Raw genomic sequence first — 19,692 nt, forward strand, 5'->3', positions numbered from 1 at the left:
CAGGTGTGGGATGGTTTTGTCGAAACAGATGTGGTGGGGGAAAAAAAACGTTTAAGCCTCAGCCCAGATCAGCTTGGCTCTGCACTACTGGGAGTCTCAATGGTCGGAGGTAGACTGTTTGCTCAGCATATAGAAGGTTTATTTTTAGATCTGAAACGCGACTGCAACTCCCAAGCCACAACGATACTGAACAGCTTCACAGCCGCATAAAGTGCATGCATGTGTAAAAGAGTTGGAGAGAGAACGAAAGAGACGAGTTAAGGTGAGGCCAACATCCATTACCTTCTTATATCCATACAACAGTGCTGACTACATGGAGGATGCGAACTGGCCAGAGAAGTTAATGTGGGTCCTTTATTGTAGGAACAGCATGTGACTTTTATTTTGATATGCTCTTCTGGAGATTAAGAGAAGAGCAGATGTTAATTTAGGCAGTCTTGAGATTGATGGGACTGCAGGTGCCATGCTGGTTTTATGATTTTGCCTTTCCCTAAATAGTAATGTAACTAATGTAAGTAAAGTAACTCTACTATTAAACATTGAAGTCTTGGATTACAGAGTTTCATTGTACCTGGTCATTCCAACTGTTGGATTCGAAATGTTGAACATTGAGATATTACAGACATGATTGTATAGTAAGGAGTGAGATCTGTAGAAAGACCGAGTGGATGTGGAATGTGCTGGGTGGACGGGAGGGGATCAAAGGATTGCCATAGGGGAGACAGATGGACATCTGTGGACTAAGCGAAGGAGGGGTTGAGGTCAGGAGGTGAGGTCAGATCCCTTGAAGGGGGTAATAAAGGTTTACTACCGGTTTCCCGTGGAACCATAAGATGTAAGGATTGGAGAGAAAGGGTGTCTTAGTTAAGGGGAATATATATATATACCTGTGATGGGAAAAATGTTATTATTATGTTGGGTGTCTTTGTTACAGCTGTACAGATCCTTTTGAGAAGAATAAACTTGGTTAAAGCTTCTCTAGTGTCCGTGAGTTACTTACTCTGAAAAAGAAGAACCTAACAATACTATTGGTCTTATGTTAACATATAATTTATTTGATTAAAATAGAAGCTTATTCCAAATGAATGAACCTCTGTTATGGTTTAACCCCATGTGGACTACAGTCCCTTGTTTTGATATGCTCTTCTGGAGGTTAACAAGTGACACGATATGGTTGACTTGCAAAAATGATGCGTCAATATACAGGTGTGGGATGGTTTCGCAAGAAAGGTGGATCTTTTTGAATATGAAAGTGGATGAAAAACAGGTTTGAGTCATTAATCTATATTTTGGTGATTCCCTTATAAAATGGGTAAAAGTTATGTATAGCAACCCCAGATGTAAATAGCGGCTACTTCTCAGAGTTTTGAATTGTCAAGTAGTTAAACAAGGGTGTCCGCTGTCACCATATCTATTCATTATGGCTATCGTAATGCTAGCTATTGAAATCAGATCCAATAACATTGAAGGATTAGAAGTCCAAGGCTTAAAAACAAAGGTGTTCATGTATGCCAATGACTCACCTTCTATATTAAGTCTGCAAGCTAAATTCCTGCAATGTCTCATTGAAGATATAGATAACTTTTCTGGACACTGGACTAAAACCTAATTATGATAAGTGTACAATATTACATATTGGAACTATAAAAAATACAACTTTTACATTACCTCGCAGTTTACCTATAAAATGGTCTGACGGTGAAGTAGACGCACTTGGTATTTATATCACAAAATATGTAAATTAGCTCTCCACAATGAATTTCAATAGAAAACTAGTAACCATGGACAGGTAAACCTGTCTATTTATGGATAAATTGCCCTGATTAACTCGTTAGTAATTTCCCAGTTTACTCACTCACTTATGGCGCTGCCTACTCCTGATGATTAGTTTTTCAAATCATATGAGCAAAATATATTTACCTTTATCTGGGATGCTAAACCAGACAAGATAAAGCATGCCTATCTATATAACGAATATGAACTGGGTGGGTTGAGATTATTAAATATAAAAGCACTAAACCTCTCTCTAAAAGCTTCACTTATTCAAACGTTGTATTTGTATCCTAAATGGGTCTCAAGTAGATTAATAAGAAAAGCTTATACATTTTTTTTAAATGGCCTTTTTGCCTTTGTGCAGATTGCCATGTCTCAATTTTGATTAATTGAAAATAATACATTTTTTGAAGTATCTCTCTTTTTCAAACAAGCATTGCAGAGCTGGCTACAATTTCATCCGCCTGAAAAGATAGAACAAATATAATGGCTGGACTCAAATGTTCTGGTTGATAAAAGACCTGTATTTAAATATGCTTGAAAATTGGTATTTTGTTTTTAAATTATATTGGAATGGTAGCGTTATGTCTTTCATGGAGTTTATCAGAATATTATGGGAAGGTCTGCTCAATCGAAGATTACAACCATTTGATTTCAGCATTACCCCAAAACTGGAAGAGGCAGGTGGCAGCGGGAGGAGGTAGGGAAGTGGTCTGTCTGCCCAATATAAAGGATCTAAACTGGAGGAGGCTGGTGGCAGCGGGAGGAGGTAGGGAACTGGTCTGTCTGCCCAATATAAAGGATCTAAACTGGAGGAGGCTGGTGGCAGCGGGAGGAGGTAGGGAACTGGTCTGTCTGCCCAATATAAAGGATCAATACTGGAGGAGGCAGGTGGCAGCGGGAGGAGGTAGGGAACTGGTCTGTCTGCCCAATATAAAGGATCACAACTGGAGGAGGAATACAAATAGCATAAATAGGAAAGTATACCAGTTTAATTTCAGGACCAGGATGTTGTCTATTCAAGCAATAAGGCCCGAAAGGTGTGGTATATGGCCAATATTCCACGGCTAAAGGCTGTTCTTATGTTGAGTGCCTGGATACAGCCCTTAGCTGTGATATATTGGCCGTATACCACAAACCCCTGAGGTGCCTTATTGAAATCATAACATTTTTACCAATGTAATTAGAACAGTAAACAAGTTGTTTGTGTCATACCCATGGTATATGGTCTTATATACCACGGCTTTCAGCATTAATGGCTCGAAGAACCCGGTTTATAATTTTTGTTGAACCCTGGGTTGAATTGAAACGATAGCTGTTGATGCAAATCATATATAGGCCTAAATAGTATAATTCATGATTTCTGACTTATAAGTTGAGGTTACATTTAATTTGCTTTGTTAAACCTACCCTTTGGAATGACTTTGATAGCAACAGTGAATATATTTAGTTCTTAATAATCATTCTCATGATAGAACATTGTTTAAGCAGAGCTAAGCAGAGCACGGGCTTGGTTAAAACCACGGATAGGAGACTAAATGAATAGCCGTAGATAAACTCTCCAGTAGTAGGTGCTGCCTAGACTTATTTTTGGGGGGGATAGTGGATATAAGGTTGAAGATCTTACGTTGTTTCAAAGGTACAAATGTAACATATTTTATATAAGTGTCACGTTCTGACCTTTATTTCCTTTGTCTTTATTTTAGTATGGTCAGGGCGTGAGTTGGGGTGGGTAGACTATGTTTTGTGTTTCTATGTCTTTCTATTTCTGTGTTCGGACTCGTATGGTTCTCAATCAGAGGCAGATGTCGTCGTTAGTTGTCTCTGATTGAGAATCATACATAGGTAGCCTGTTTTTTTCACTTGGTTTGTGGGTGATTGTTTCGTGTGTCAGTGTTTGTGCCACACGGGACTGTTTCGGTTTGTTCACATTTATTGTTTTTGTATTTTGTGTTCATGTTGAGTTTTTCTTATTAAAACATGGACACTTACCACACCGCATCTTGGTCCGATCCTTGCTACACCTCTTCAGAGGAAGAAATCGTCCGTTACAATAAGGTTTGTCTATGTTGAAAATTTGTTACCATGGTGACATTATCCTGTGGTTTTAAATTTCACCCTCAAAACAACAGTTAATTCTTTGAAATCCAACGTATTTTCCACGTCACATTACGTTGGCACATCCAGTTTGTGGCAGGCTAGAGGTTAGCTTACTAGCTTTAGAAGTGTGAAGTGTCATTGCTTTTCTTTTTAATAAAGGAGCATGGAGAGTTTCATGCTTTATTGACAGACAGAAACCGTGGGAGATAAGTGAAGGGAAAACAAAGTTGAAAGGGGCACATAGGGATTTAACGTGAGATCAAATCTCAAGTGGGACAAATGCAGTTGAAGTCGGAAGTTTGCATACACCTTAGCCAAATACATTTAAACTCAATTTTTCACAATTCCTGACATTTAATCCAAGTAAACATTCCCTGTCTTAGGTCAGTTAGGATCACCATTTTATTTTAAGAATGTGAAATGTCAGAATAATAGTGTAGAGTGATTTATTTCAGCTTTTATTTCTTTCATAACATTCCCAGTGGTTCAGAAGTTTACATACTCAATTAGTATTTGGTAGCATTGCCTTTAAATGGTTTAATTTGGGTCAAATGTTTCTGGTAGCCTTCCACAAGCTTCCCACAATAAGTTGGGTGAATTTGGGCCCATTCCTCCTGACATAGCTGGTGTAACTGAGTCTGGTTTGTAGGCCTCCTTGCTCACACGATTTTTCAATTCTGCCATCCAATTTTCCATAGGATTGAGGTCAGGGCTTTGTGATGGCCACTCCAATACCTTGACTTTGTTGTCCTTAAGCCATTATGCCACAACTTTGGAAGTATGCTTGGGGTCATTGTCCATTTGGAAGACCCATTTGCGACCAAGCTTTAACTTCCTGACTGATGTCTTGAGACGTTGCTTCAATATATCCACATAATTTTCCTCCATCATGATGCCATCTTTTTTGTGAAGTGCACCAGACCCTCCTGCAGCAAAGCACCCCCACAACATGATGCTGCCACCCCCGTGCTTCACGGTTGGGATGGTGTTCTTCGGCTTGCAAGCCTCCCCCTTTTTCCTCCGAACAGTTCTATTTTTGTTTCATCAGACCAGAGGACATTTCTCCAAAAAGTACGATCTTTGTCCCTATGTGCAGTTGCTAACCGTAGTCTGGCTTTTTTATGGCAGTTTTGGAGCAGTGGCTTCTTCCTTGCTGAGCGGTCTTTCAGGTTATGTCGATATAGGACTCGTTTTATTGTGGATATAGATACTTTTGTGCCTGTTTCCTCCAGCATCTTCACAAAGTCCTTTGCTGTTTTTCTGGGATTGATATGCACTTTTTTGCATCAAAAGTACGTTCATCTCTAGGAGAAAGATCGCGTCTCCTTCCTGAGCGGTGTGACGGCTGCGTGGTCCCATGGTGTTTATACTTGCGTACTATTGTTTGATTAATTAGGGCCGATTTCAAGTTTTCATAACAATCGGAAATCTGTATTTTTGGACACCGATTTGGCTTATTATTATTATTATTATTATTATTATTATTATATATTTTTTTACACCTTTATTTAACCAGGCAAGTCAGTTAAGAACACATTCTTATTTTCAATGACGGCCTAGGAACGGTGGGTTAACCTCCTTGTTCAGGGACAGAATGACAGATTTTTACCTTGTCAGCTCGGGGATTCAATCTTGCAACCTTACAGTTAACTAGTCCAATGCTGCAACCACCTGATTACATTGCACTCCACGAGGAGCCTGCCTGTTACGCGACTGCAGTAAGAAGCCAAGGTAAGTTGCTAGCTAGCATTAAACTTATCTTATAAAAATCAATCAATCACAATCACTAGTTAACTACATATGGTTGATATTTCTAGTTTATCTAGCGTGATAATCGATGCGGTGCGTATTCACAAAAAAGCACTGTCTTTGCTCCAATGTGTACCTAACTATAAACATCAATGAATTTTCTTAAAATCAATACACAAGTATATATTTTCAAACCTGCATATTTAGTTAATATTGCCTGCTAACATGACTCGTTGCGAACTGTGAAGACTTTCTTCCTAACAAAGACTTTGACAAACGGGGGATGATTTAACAAAAGCGCATTTGCGGAAAAAGCGCAATCGTTGCACGACTGTACCTAACCATAAACACCAATGCATTTCTTAAAATCAATACACAGAAGTATATATTTTTAAACCTGCATATTTAGCTAAAAGAAATCCAGGTTAGCAGGCAATATTTACCAGATGAAATTGTCACTTCTCTTGCGTTCATTGCACGCAGAGTCAGTGTATATGCAACAGTTTGGGCTGCCTAATTTGCCATAATTCTACGTAATTATGAAATGACATTGAAGGTTGTGCAATGTAACAGAAATATTTAGACTTAGGGATGCATGGGTAACACTGTTTCGAGGGTGGCTGTTGTCGTTGTGTTCCTGGTTCGAGCCCAGGGAGGAGCGAGGAGAGGGACAGAAGCTATACTGTTTCACTGGCCATACTAAAGTGCCTATAAGAACATCCAATAGTCAAAGGTATATGAAATACAAATCACATAGAGAGAAATAGTCCTGTAATTCCTATAACAACTACAACCTAAAACTTCTTACCTGGGAATATTGAAGACTCATGTTAAAACGTACACCATATGTTCTGAGCAAGGAACTTAAACATTTTTTTTTTTACATGGCACATATTGCACTTTTACTTTCTACTCCAACACTTTGTTTTTGCATTATTTAAACTAAATTGATTATGCTTAATTATTTATTTAAGGCTAAATTGATTTTATTGATGTGTTATATTAAGTTAAAATAAGTGTTCATTCAGTATTGTTGTAATTATCATTATTCCAAAAAAACTAAAATAATGAATCGTCCGATTTAATCGGTATCGGCTTTTTTTGGTCCTCCAATCGGTATCACCGTTGAAAAATCATCGGCCGACCTCCAGTACCTTCAGGCACTTGGAAATTGCTCCCAAGGATGAACCAGACATGTGGAGGTCTTGGCTGATTTTATTTTCATTCATTTTTTCATTTTTTTTCCCATGATGTCAATCAAGAGGCACTGAGTTTGAAGGTAGGCCTTGAAATACACCCACAGGTACACCTCCAATTGATTCAAATGATGTCAATTAGCCTATCAGAAGCTTCTACAGCCATGACATCATTTTCTGGAATTTTCCAAGCTGTTTAAAGGCACAGTCAACTTAGTGCATGTAATCTTCTGACCCACTGGAATTGTGATACAGTGAAATAATCCGTCTGTAAACAATGGTTGGAAAAAGGACTTGTCATGCACAAAGTAATGTCCTAACCGACTTGCCAAAACTATAGTTTGTTAACAAGACATTTGTGTAGTGGTTGAAAATCGAGTTTGAATGATTTTAACCTAAGTGTATGTCAACTTCTGACTTCAACTGTAGCAGTGGCAACTCTGTCATTGACTGAAATGTACATTTCATCCACCTCCCACTATTAGTCATCTTTTAAGAAAAGTTTTATGGGAGCTGTTATGAAACAAGATGTTTAATAAATGAGTGGAGATACTAAAGGAGAGAGACAAGCCGTAAAAGTACTAGCTGCCAAGCTTCCTAAAATATGGCTGTGCAGATGTGAGGAAATTGTGGGTTGACACTGGTGTCCTAGAGTGAACTCTTTCCACTCCAAGTATCGAACCCAGACCGCATGATGGAAGACCTTGTTTGCCATCTGAGCTAAAGCCTTGGTTTAGCTCTTGGAGTTAGCATGAGCCTTCAGGTTTAAGACAAGTTTATTTACCATGCAAATGTAGTGCAATGAACCAATCATTTGTTACATTGTTGAGTAAGTTGTCAAGACTAGTTTACGCATCACATTCACTCATTCGGTGATCAATGTCCGTATCATAACTAAAGTGGAGTGTCTACTTCAAAATACTTATTTACTCTTTAAAGCGTTAGGTTCTTATTTTTTAAAGTAAATAACTCACGGACACTAGAGAAGCTTAACCAAGTTGAATTCTTCCCAAAGTGTCGACACAGCTGTATTCAGACAAAAGCATTTCTCACCATCACAGGTGTGTGTGTATATATACCCCACTTTAGACACTCCTCCTTCCCTCCAATCCTTACATCTTTTAGTTCCACAGGAAGAAGGTAACAGGATAATAAACCCTTTACTCCCTTCAGGGGATCTGACCTGACCTTCTGACCTCAACCCCTCCTTCGCCTAATCCACAGATGTCCATCCGCTTCCCTTATAGCAATCCTGTGATCTCCTCCCGTCCACCCAACACATTCCAAAGCCATCGGTCTTTCTACAGAAAACCATTAACTTCTGACATAAAACCCACTCCTTATATTCTATGCGTCTGATCTATCCTTTCTTTAATATCTCAATGTTTAAAGTTTAAGCCGATTCCAACAAAAGCTAGAATCCAGCCCCATCCCTTAACTTTTTGGGTGAAACGGGAGACTATTTGTTATTGTTGCAGTTAAGGATTCTAGCTCTGTCACTCAAAAGGCTTGTAGTGGAGACTGATTTCATCTTTCCATCAAAACTCATTTCTATATTGAGTTGTAATAATAGAAATCTGGACCAGTGTTCTCTCAAATGTTTGGCACTAAAGAACATTTCTTTGTCTTCTGATTGAAAATTCTGCAACTTCCAGTGTGCGTTTACTATGAACCCCGAGGCTGTATCCGCTTTTAAGTTAGTTTTAGACAGTTGTCATGTAGGCTACTGTGGCTATTTGATCATAATGTAGACCTACCAGATTAGCGTACCATAAAATGCTTTCTATAACATTTTTACGTGGAAATAGCTGTTCTATTATTCAGCCTACAGTACCAGCCAATGTTTGGTGTAAAATGTAGGCCTACATTGCATGAGACTAGGGAGGGTTTAACATTGACCTGTTTATCCACTTGTCCTTTAGACAAGGGGGTGACAAAATGTTTTGTTTGATAAAAATAGTTATTATTCCCATACCATTATTACAGAGAACCAGACAAATTATGCTACCTATTGCCTATTGGCTACTTAGCTTACTCAAGAACCTCTTAAAATACAACCCGCTGCCTATTGGCTACTTAGCTTACTCAAGAACCTCTTAAAATACAACCCGCTGCCTATTGGCTACTTAGCTTACTCAAGAACCTCTTAAAATACAACCCGCTGCCTATTGGCTACTTAGCTTACTCAAGAACCTCTTAAAATACAACCCGCTGCCTATTGGCTACTTAGCTTACTCAAGAACCTCTTAAAATACAACCTGCTGCCTATTGGCTACTTAGCTTACTCAAGAACCTCTTAAAATACAACACTGTGCCTTTAACGTTTGCGTGTTAATGTTACCCCCATTATACCCCCAATTTTTTTTGCAAAATAAATAAACAAAATAAACAAACACACCTTATTTAGGTAAGTGTTCAGACCCTACACTAGACATGGAGCGCAGGTGCGTCCTGTTTCCATTGATCATCCTTGATGTTTCTACAACTTGATTGGAATCCACCTGTGGTAAATTCAATTGATTGGACATGATTTGGGAAGGCACATGCAGTGGGGCAAAAAAGTATTTAGTCAGCCACCAATTGTGCAAGTTATCCCTCTTAAAAAGATGAGAGGCCTGTAATTTTCATCATAGCCACTCCTCAGTAAAAGGACATGACACCCCACTTGGAGTTTGCCAAAAGGCACCTAAAGGACTCTGACCATGAGAAACTAGATTCTCTGGTCTGATGAATCCAAGCTTGAAATCTTTGGCTGAATTCTAAGCGTCAAGTCTGGAGGAAACCTGGCACCATCCCTACGGTGAAGCATGGTGGTGGCAGCATCATGCTGTGGGGATATTAGTCAGGATCAAGGGAAAGATGAACTGAGAAAAGTACAGAGATCCTTGATGAAAACCTTCTCCAGAGCTCTCAGGACCTCCGACTGGGGTGAAAGTTCACCTTCCAACAGGACAACAACCCTAAGCACACCGCCAAGACAACATAGGAGTGGCTTCAGGACAAGTCTCTGAATGTCCTTGAGTGGCCCAGCCAGACCCCGGACTTGAACCCGATCGAACATGTCAGGAGAGACCTGAAAATAGCTGTGCAGCGACACTCCCTATCCAACCTGACAGAGCTTGAGAGGATCTCTGCCAAAGGTGCTTCAAAAGTTCTGAGTAAAGGGTCTGAATACTTATGTTAATGTGATATTTCAGTGTCTTAAAGGTTTTTTCTTTGTCATAATGGGGTATTGTGTCTAGATTGGTGATGGGGAAAAACAATTTAGTTAATTTAAGAATAAGGTTGTAACATAACAATGTGGATTAAGTTGAGGTCTGAATACTTTTCGAATGCACTGTACGTACAGTACCAGTCAAAAGTCTGGACACCTTATTCGTGGCTTTTTCTTTACTTTTTACAATTTTCTGCAATGTAGAATAATAGTGAAGACAACTTTATGAAATAACACCTGGAATCATGTAGTAACCAAAAATAGTGTTAAACAAAATATATTTTTTTGTTTAATTAATATATTTTTCAAAATATATTTTATATTTGCCCAAAGCCACCCTTTGCCTTGATGACAGCTTTGCACACTCTTGGCATTCTCTCAACCAGCTTCATGAGGTGGTCACCTGGAATGCATTTCAATTAACATGTGTGCCTTGTTCAATTCATTTCTGTAATTAATTTCCTCAATGTGTTTGCGACAATCAGTTGTGTTGTGAGAAGGTAGGTGGTAGAATACAGAAGATAGCCCTATTTGGTAAAAGACCAAGTCCATATTATCGCAAGAACAGCTCAAATAAGCAAAGAGAAATGACAGTAAATCATTACTTTTAAGACATGAAGGTCAGTCAATTTCAAGATACCCTGATATTTTATGGTACGATTATTAAACTCTGATTATGTCATGCTGCCCCTCACACGGTTGTCTTGAGTTTAAAGGGGCAGCCCATCCATTTATCAGACTCTATATGCCTTTTTGTCATCATCTGAACATGAAACCGTATATTAAGTAATCCTTTTAAGGTAATGATTTTACTTAAATTCAGATTTCTGTAGTGGACCACCTGTTTAAGTTATTTCAAACTGCCTATTCAATTCCTTGATATAAAAAGACATTGTCAGCATCCACTTTCAGTTTTCAAGTTCAATTAAAACCATAGAATTTGAATTACTAGAATGGACTTTCACATTCAAGTCAATGTTCTGTGATAGGTGTACAGGTGGCAAGTCAACTTTTTTTTTGTTCTAGTAATTCTATATCTATGGTAATAACAGGCCATTAAATGGTAAATTGAGGAAGTGGACTAGAAACCATTTATCACCGCTGACACAAGTCATTGTTGATCTCACTGTTATAGGGGAAAGGGGAAAGGGCTGTTGCCATGGTGCTGAAGGAGCTTCCGGGTAAAAAGGCATCCTCAGAAGGAAACCCCCTCCTCACCGTGACAACCAAGGTGGGCATGACGACCACTGACAGGAAGCAGCAATCAATCACTTCCTGGTTTGGTATACTGTACACAACTGCTTTTTTAGATTTCTTTACTTTGGCTTGCAGTGTCTGCTAAGCAACTCACATGGCTTAGAATTCTGCACACATTTTTATATACAGCCTGGCAGTGAACCAATTAAGGTTAAATGCAGTGCCAGTGTTTCTTGCAGTGCCCCCCTGGGACTTGAAACAACTACCAACATATCACCAATGCTGTTCCCATTTACTTGGCTTGCTGCTGGCTGCATGTGCACGTATTTTTGCAAGCTGGTGCTGCGTCTAGACCCTTTACAACAATCAAAAGTAAAAAGAGAATGTCAAATCTGTTCTGCAACTTTCTATTTCTGAAAACAAACTGCAACATAAACCCAAGGCCTTCTAAAAAATATTGGTATCGTTCATTTATATTACTGTTCTAAAACAATGCATGACATTTTCACAAGTTAATTTTAAAACCATGAAATAACCTGGGGTGAAATTACTTCATGTGTAATATTTTTAAAATTAAAACTCAACCACCCCCAGGGGCCTCCCGAGTGGCGCAGCAGTCTAAGTCACTGCATCGCAGTGCCTGAGGTGTCACTACAGACTCGGGAGACCCATGAGGTGGGGCACAATTGGCCCAGCGTCGTTAGGGGAGGGTATGGCCGGCTGAGATTTCCTTGTCCCATCGCGCTCCAGCGACTCCTGTGGCTGGCCGTGCGCCTGCACGCTGACATGGTCGCCAGTTGTACGTTGTTTCCTACAACACATTGGTGCGGCTGGCTTCCGGGTTAAGCGTGCAGTGTGTCAAGAAGCAGTGCGGCTTGTCAGGGTCATGTTTCGGAGGACGCGTGGCTCTCGACCTTTGCCTCTACCGAGTCCGTACAGGAATCGCAGCGATGGGATGAGACTAAATACTAATGGGATATCCTGAAATTGGGGAGAAAAAATGGTAAAAGTACCTAAAAATATATATATGTATATCTATACATGCATGCATGCAGACTATGATTTCAACAGTTAAATTCAAAATTAGAAACTTAGATGCTGCTTAGCTTTTCTTTTCTGCTCCAATCCAAAGCAATCTTGTTTTTATTTTATATGATTTTGTGTGTGTGAAGTGAGCTTTAATGCAACATTTCATTTTCGCGAATATGCTCTATTTGCAAAACTGATCTCTTAGTTATCCCATGCAGTAATACTATATTTGTTACCCTAGAAATGGATAATTTAAATTTGTTCTATTTTTGTCTCGTCAATATATTCTACTATGCAATGAAATAGGCTTTTGGTGTTTTTAGTAGCTTGTTTTATTTAAATGTCGATGGTAGAAATGTATGTGCTTATTGCCCCCCAGGTAACAGTCTCAAAGCACACTGAATGCAATGTTTCGCCCCTTACATTTCCTTTAGTTCTACAGTATATTTTCCTTATTATGACTCCTTGACATATGTATGGCCTATATACAAGTATTTGCCAAAATAAATAATAACTTCTGGCGGCGCTGTTACGGTATTTTCCTGACATGGTTTAGGTCCATTCAACCCCTTAGATGGCAAGGTAAACGGCAATAAATGCACAGCCTGTCTGAGTGATCACCTTCAACCTGTGGTGAATCATTTCTGTGCTGATGCCAGTGGTCTCTTCCAGGATGACAATGCCCCCATCCACGGGGCACGAGTGGTTGTCGAATGGTTTTATGAGCATGTAAACCATGGTCATCTCAGTCACCGGATTTGACCATATTAATGACCTACGGCTTGTATTTCTGTGTGTTTATTATATTATTATTATTAAGTCTATGATTTGATATTTGATAGAGCAGTCTGACTGAGCGGTGGTAGGCAGCAGCAGGCTCGTAAGCATTCAATCAAACAGCACGTTCCTGCGTTTGCCAGCAGCTTTTCGCAATGCTTGAAGCACAGCGCTGTTTATGACGTCAAGCCTATCAACTCCCGAGGTTAGGCTGGCAATACTATAGTGCCTATAATAACATCCAATAGAAAAAAGGTCTATGAAATACAAATGGTGTAGAGAGAAAAAGTCCTATAATTCCTTTAACTACAACCTAAAACCTCTTAACTGGGATTTGTGAAGACTCATGTTTAAAGGAACCACCAGCTTTCATATGTTCTCATGTTCTGAGCAAGGAACTGAAACGTCAGCTTTCTTACATGGCACATATTGCACTTTTACTTTCTTCTCCAACACTTTGTTTTTGCATTATTTATACCAAATTGAACATGTTTCTTTATTTATTTGAGACTAAATAGATTTTATTGATGTATTATATAATTAAATATATATTATGTTAAAATAAGTGTTAATTGTTCATTCAGTATTGTTGTAATTTTCATTATTTCATATATATATATATATATATCGGCCGATTTGAATCGGTATCGGCTTTTTTTGGTCGGTATCGGTGTTGAAAAATCATAATCGACCGACCTCTAGTAAATACTGCATTATTCTATGGTAAACTGTAGTTATTTCTGTGCTCTATGATCTTTGGAAGCTCCAATGTTTGTGGAATTGGAGCCTTGAATAATATTACAGAAAGTGGCAATCAATCAATCAAATGTATTTATAAAGCCTTTTTTCTTAACCTGAGCAATGTCGCTTTCCTTCCAATAACACAAGATTCCTTTCATAGTACTTCACTCCTATATGCCGCTCCTCATCATCCATTTCAAATAATATGGGTACCAGGGTTGAAGTCAATTCCATTTCAATACGCTTAGAAAATCAAAAAGTTACCATTGCTGGAATTACCTTGCCGTTTTGAAGAAACTGTTGTGTTTGCTAGCAAAGCGATTTGTGGTGGCTGATTTTTAAGTGAATTGTTTCGCCCCACAGTTATTCAAGATGATTAGTACGCCAACTAAAACAATCACTTCTTCACCTATTTTGCTCGCTACCGTGTGCCTGCCGTGTCCAAAACTGTATCCAAAACTGACGTGCTGTTTACAATTTTGACACTCATCCATGTGTATCCAACCTATGCGCATTGAGTCAATTCCGTAGTTGTCCTCATTGAAAAGCATTGAATTGATTGAATTGAAATGGAATTAACCCCGACCCTGGTGACGTACTGTCTCCGGCCATTCACATTGAAGTTGACTTCATACATCTAATGTGAATTAGGATTTTTAAAGCAGAGCAGATTTGGGGACTAGAACAGATCGTCTGTGATACTGGCAATGTTTACAGCCAGGGATTAGGCCATGGTTAAGCTTTAAGAGTAGGACGATTTACTCCTGTGATTTGATAATAGATCAAATTCAGAAGGTATTCGGACCCCTTCACTTTTTCCCCAAAAATGTACATTTCTAAAATGAATTAAATCGTTTTTTCCCCTCGTCAATCTCCACACAATACCCTATAATAAACAAAGCAAAAACAGGTTTACATCTTTTTTAATAGAATATCACATTTACGTAAGTATTCAGACCCTTTACTCAATACTTTGCTGAAACACCTTTGGTAATGATTACCCAAAAAGACTCGAGGCTGTATGACACTACAAGCGTGGCACACTTGTATTTGGGGAGTTTCTCCCATTCTTCTCTTCAGATCCTCTCAAGCTCTGTCAGGTTGGATGGTGAGCATCGATGCACAGCTATTTTCAGGTTTCTATAGAGATGTTAGATCGGGTTCAAGTCCAGAAACCAGCTGGGTGCTTCAAGGACATTCAGAGACTTGTCCCTGAAGCCACTTCTGCATTGTCTTGGCTGTGGGCCTAGGGTTGTTGTCCTATTGGAAGGTGAACATACGCTCCAGTCTGAGGTCCTGAGTGCTCTGGAGCAGGTTTTCATCAAGGATCTCTCTGTACTTTGCTCTTCTCGTCTTTCCCTCGATCCTGACTAGTCTCCCTGTACCTGCATCTGAAAAAAAAACCACAGTATGATTCTGCCACCACCATGCTTCACCGAGGGGATGGTATTGGCCAGGTGATGAACGGTGCTTGGTTTCCTCTAGATGTGACACTTGGCATTCAGGTCAAAGAGTTCAGTCTTAGTTTCATCAGATCAGAGAATCTTGTTTCCTTTAGGTACCTTTTGGCAAACTCCAAGTGGGCTGTCACGTCTTTTACTGAGGAGTGGCTTCCGTCCGAACACTGTACCATAAAGATCTGATTGGTGGTGTGCTGCATCGATGGTTGTCCTTCTGGAAGGTTCTCCCATCTCCACAGACGAACTCTGCAGCTCTGTCAGTTACCATTGGGTTCTTGGTCACCTCACTCCCTTCTCCCTGATTGCCCAGTTTGGCTGGGTGGCCAGCTCTAAGAAGGCTTGGTAGTTCCAAACTTCTTCCATTTAAAAATGTCAGAGGCCACTGTGTTCTTGGGAACCTTCAATACTGCAGAAATGTTATGGTACCCTGCCCCATAATTGTGCCTCGACACATTCCTGTCTTGGAGCTCTACGGACAATTCCTTCGATCTCATGGCTTGGTTTTGCTGTCAACGTTAGTACCTTATATAGACAGGTGTGTGCCTTTCCAAATCATGTCCAATCAATTGAATTTAATACAGGTGGACTCCAATCAAGTGACAATATCTCTCTCATCGTCACTCAATGCATAGGTTTACCTCCACTGTTTTCACATCCTACCACACCTTGTCTGTACATTATGCCTTGAATCTATTCTACCTTGCCCAGAAACCTGCTCCTTTTACTCTCTGTTCCGAACGTGCTAGTCGACCAGTTCTTATAGCCTTTAGCCGTACCCTTATCCTACTCCTCCTCTGTTCCTCTGGTTATGTAGAGGTCAGTCCAGGCCCTGCAGTTCCTAGCCCCACTCTCATTCCCCAGGCGTTCTAATTTGTTAACTTTTGTAACCATAAAAGCTTTGGTTTCATGCATGTTAACATTAGAAGCCTCCTCCCTAGGTTTGTTTTATTCACTGCTTTAGCACACTCTGCCAACCCGGATGTCCTAACCGTGTCTGAATCCTGGCTTAGGAAGGCCACCAAAAACCCTGACATTTCCGTTCTATAAGATAGAACTGCCAAATTGGGCGGAGTTAGCCTGCAGAGTTCTGTCTTACTATCCAGGTCTGTGCCCAAACAATTCGAGCTTCGACTATTATAAATCCACCTTTCCAGAAACAAGTCTCTCGTTGTTGCTTGCTATAGACCACCTTCTGCCCCCAGCTGTGCCCTGGACACCATATGTGAATTGATTGCCCGCCATCTATCTTCAGAGCTCGTGCTGCTAGGTGACCTAAACTGGGACATGCTTAACACCCCGGCCATCCTACAATCCAAGCTTAATGCCCTCATTCTCACACAAATGATCAATGAACCTACCAGGTATAACCCCAAATCCGTAAACACGGTCACCCTCATAGATATCATCCGAACCAACCTGCCCTCCAAATACACCTCTTCTGTCTTCAACCAGGATCTCAGCAATCACTGCCTCACTGCCTGTGTCCGTAATGGGTCAGCGGTCAAACGACCACCCCGCATCACTGTCAAACGCTCCCTAAAATACTTCAACGAGCAGGCCTTTCTAATCGACCTAGCCCGGGTATCCTGGAAGGATATTGACTTAATTCCATCGGTAGAGGATGCTTGGTTATTCTTTAAAAAGTGCTTTCCTCACCATCTTAAATAAGCATGCCCCATTCAAAAAATATAGAAACATGAACACCTTGGTTCACTCCAGACCTGACTTCCCTTGAGAAGCACAAAAACATCCTGTGGCGTATTGCCCCTGCGATATTTAACTTTTCAGGGAAGTTAGGAACCAATTTACACAGGCAGTTAGGAAAGCAAACGCTAGCTTTTTCAAACAGAAATGTGCATCCTGTAGCTCTAACTCCAAAAAGTTCTGGGACTCTGTAAAGTCCATGGAGAATAAGAGCACCTCCTCCCAGCTGCCCACTGCACTGAGGCTAGGATACACTGTCACCACCGATAAATAACCCGGTAATTGAGAATTTCAAGAAGCATTTTAGTACGGCTGGCCATGATTTCCACCTGGCTACCCCTTCCCTGGTCAACAGCCCTGCACCCCCCACAGCAACTTGCCCAAGCATCCCCCATTTCTCCTTCACCCAAATCCAGATAGCCGATGTTCTGAAAGAGCTGCAGAATCTGGGCCCCTACAAATCAGCCGGGCTACACAGTCTGGACCCTCTTAGTCTAAAATGATGTGTAGAAATTATTGCAACCCCTACTACTAGCCTCATCAACCTCTCTTTCGTATTGTCCGAGATCCCCAAAAATTGAAGAGGGGGGATGACTGCGGCAGCTTTCCAAAGGGGGAGACACTCTAGACCCAAACTGTTACAGACCTATATCTATCCTACCTTGCCTTTTCTAAGTTCTTCGAAAGCCAAGTTAACAAACAGATCACCGACCATTTCGAATTCCACCGTACCTTCTCTGATATGCAATCTGGTTTCAGAGCTGGTCATGGGTGCACCTCAGACACGCTCAAGGTCCTAAACGATATCATATCCGCCATCTATAAGAGACAATACTGTGCAGCTGTTTTCATCGACCTGGCCAAGGCTTTCGACTCTGTCAATCACCACGTTCTTATCGGCAGACTCAACAGCCTTGGCTTCTCAAATGACAGCCTCGCCTGGTTCACCAACTACTTCTCAGTTCAGTGTGTCAAATCGGAGGGCCTGTTGTCCGGACCTCTGGCAGTCTCTATGGGGGTGCCACAGGGTTCAATTCTCAGGCCTCTTTTTTTCAATTCTCAGGCAACTCTTTTCTCTGTATACATCAATGATGTCGCTCTTGCTGCTGGTGATTCTTTGATCCACCTCTACGCAGACCATACCATTCTGTATACCTCTGGCCCTTCTTTGGACACTGTGTAAACAAACCTCCAGATGAGCTTCAATGCCATTTACAACTCTCCCGCTGCCATACAACACTCCCTCTCCAACTGCTCTTAAATGCAAGTAAAACTAAATGCATGCTCTTCAACCGATCGCTGTCCGTACCTGCCCACCCGTCCTGCACTACTACTACATCACTACTCTGGACGGTTCTGATTACCCAGTTGGATTTAGGGGGCACTATTTTAATTTTTGGATGAAAAACGTTCCCGTTTTAAACAAGATATTTTGTCACGAAAAGATGCTCGACTATGCATATTATTGACAGCTTTGGAAAGAAGACACTTTGACGTTTCCAAAACTGCAAAGATATTGTCTGTGAGTGCCACAGAACTGATGTTACAGGCGAAACCCAGATAAAAATCCAACCAGGAAGTGCCGCATTTTTTGAAACCGCCTCATGCCAATGACTCCTTATATGGCTGTGAATGAGCTACGAATGAGCTTACGTTTTCCACACATTCCCCAAGGTGTCTACAGCATTGTGACGTCTTTTTAGGCATTTCCCTTGAAGAATGGCTGTAAGGGACCATATATGGCTGTGAATGAGCTACGAATGAGCTTACGTTTTCCACGTTTTCCCCAAGGTGTCTACAGCATTGTGACGTCTTTTTAGGCATTTACCTTGAAGAATGGCTGTAAGGGACCATATATGGCATGTGGTCACATGGTGTCTCCCGCAGAAAATATTGAGGTAGCCATTTTTCCAATCGCTTCTTATGAGAAACCAACTGCCTCGACGGATATATTATCGAATATATTTGTTAAAAACACCTTGAGGATGGATCCTAAATAACGTTTGCCGTGTTTCTGTCGATATTATGTAGCTAATTTTGAAAAAAGTTTGGCGTTATATTTGTAGCATTTTTCAGTCGATTTCTCAGCATGGTGAAGAAACGGGAGCTTTTTCGCCTACAAAAATAATATTTTTGGAAAAACGGAACATTTGTTATCTAACTGGGAGTCTCCTGAGTGAAAGCATCCGAAGTTCTTCAAATGTAAATTATTTAATTTGGTTGCTTTTCTTATTTTTGTGAAAATGTTGCCTGCTGCCAGCAGAGCCTAGCATAGCATTATGCCATGATAAACTTACACAAATGCTTGTCTAGCATTGGCTGTAACGCATATTTTGAAAATCTGAGATGACAGTGTTAACAAAAGGCTTGTGTTTGAATATATGTATTTAATTTCATTAGTGATTTTCATGAATAGGAAAAGTTTCTAGGGGTATTTATGTCCATTGCGTTATGCTAATGCATTTGAGGCTATGATTACGCTCCCGGATACGGGTTTGCTCGTCGCAACTGGTTAAGAATATGTGGACAACTACAAATACCTAGGTGTCTGGTTAGACTGTAAACTCTCCTTCCAGACTCGCATTAAGCATCTCCAGTCCAAAATTACATCTAGAATCTGCTTGCTATTTCGCAACAAAGCATCCTTCACTCATGCCGCCAAACATATCCTTGTGAAACTGACCATCTTACCAATCCTTGAATTCGGCGACGTCATTTACAAAATAGCCTCCAACACTCTACTCAGCAAATT

General features: G+C 40.4%; 2 protein-coding genes across 6 annotated transcripts in view; one reads left to right on the forward strand and one right to left on the reverse strand.

Annotated features, from left to right (window-relative positions):
- Positions 1 to 19,692, reverse strand: part of phb2a (prohibitin 2a) — a 158,108-nt gene that overhangs the window by 113,875 nt on the left and 24,541 nt on the right. The gene's annotated exons all lie outside the window — the stretch shown is intronic.
- pex5lb (peroxisomal biogenesis factor 5-like b) overlaps positions 1 to 19,692 on the forward strand; it is a 272,913-nt gene that overhangs the window by 35,587 nt on the left and 217,634 nt on the right. For 3 of the 4 annotated variants that reach the window (XM_035800646.2, XM_035800648.2, XM_035800645.2), the window contains exon 2: positions 11,168 to 11,263. The exons of the other annotated variant lie outside the window; for it this stretch is intronic. In XM_035800646.2, coding sequence (XP_035656539.2) covers positions 11,168 to 11,263 — 96 coding nt within the window. The remainder of the gene's footprint in view (positions 1 to 11,167; positions 11,264 to 19,692) is intronic. 4 annotated transcript variants of the gene reach the window in all.

Source organism: Oncorhynchus keta, chromosome 23 (genome assembly GCF_023373465.1).
Source record: "Oncorhynchus keta strain PuntledgeMale-10-30-2019 chromosome 23, Oket_V2, whole genome shotgun sequence".
Lineage (NCBI taxonomy): Eukaryota > Metazoa > Chordata > Actinopteri > Salmoniformes > Salmonidae > Oncorhynchus > Oncorhynchus keta.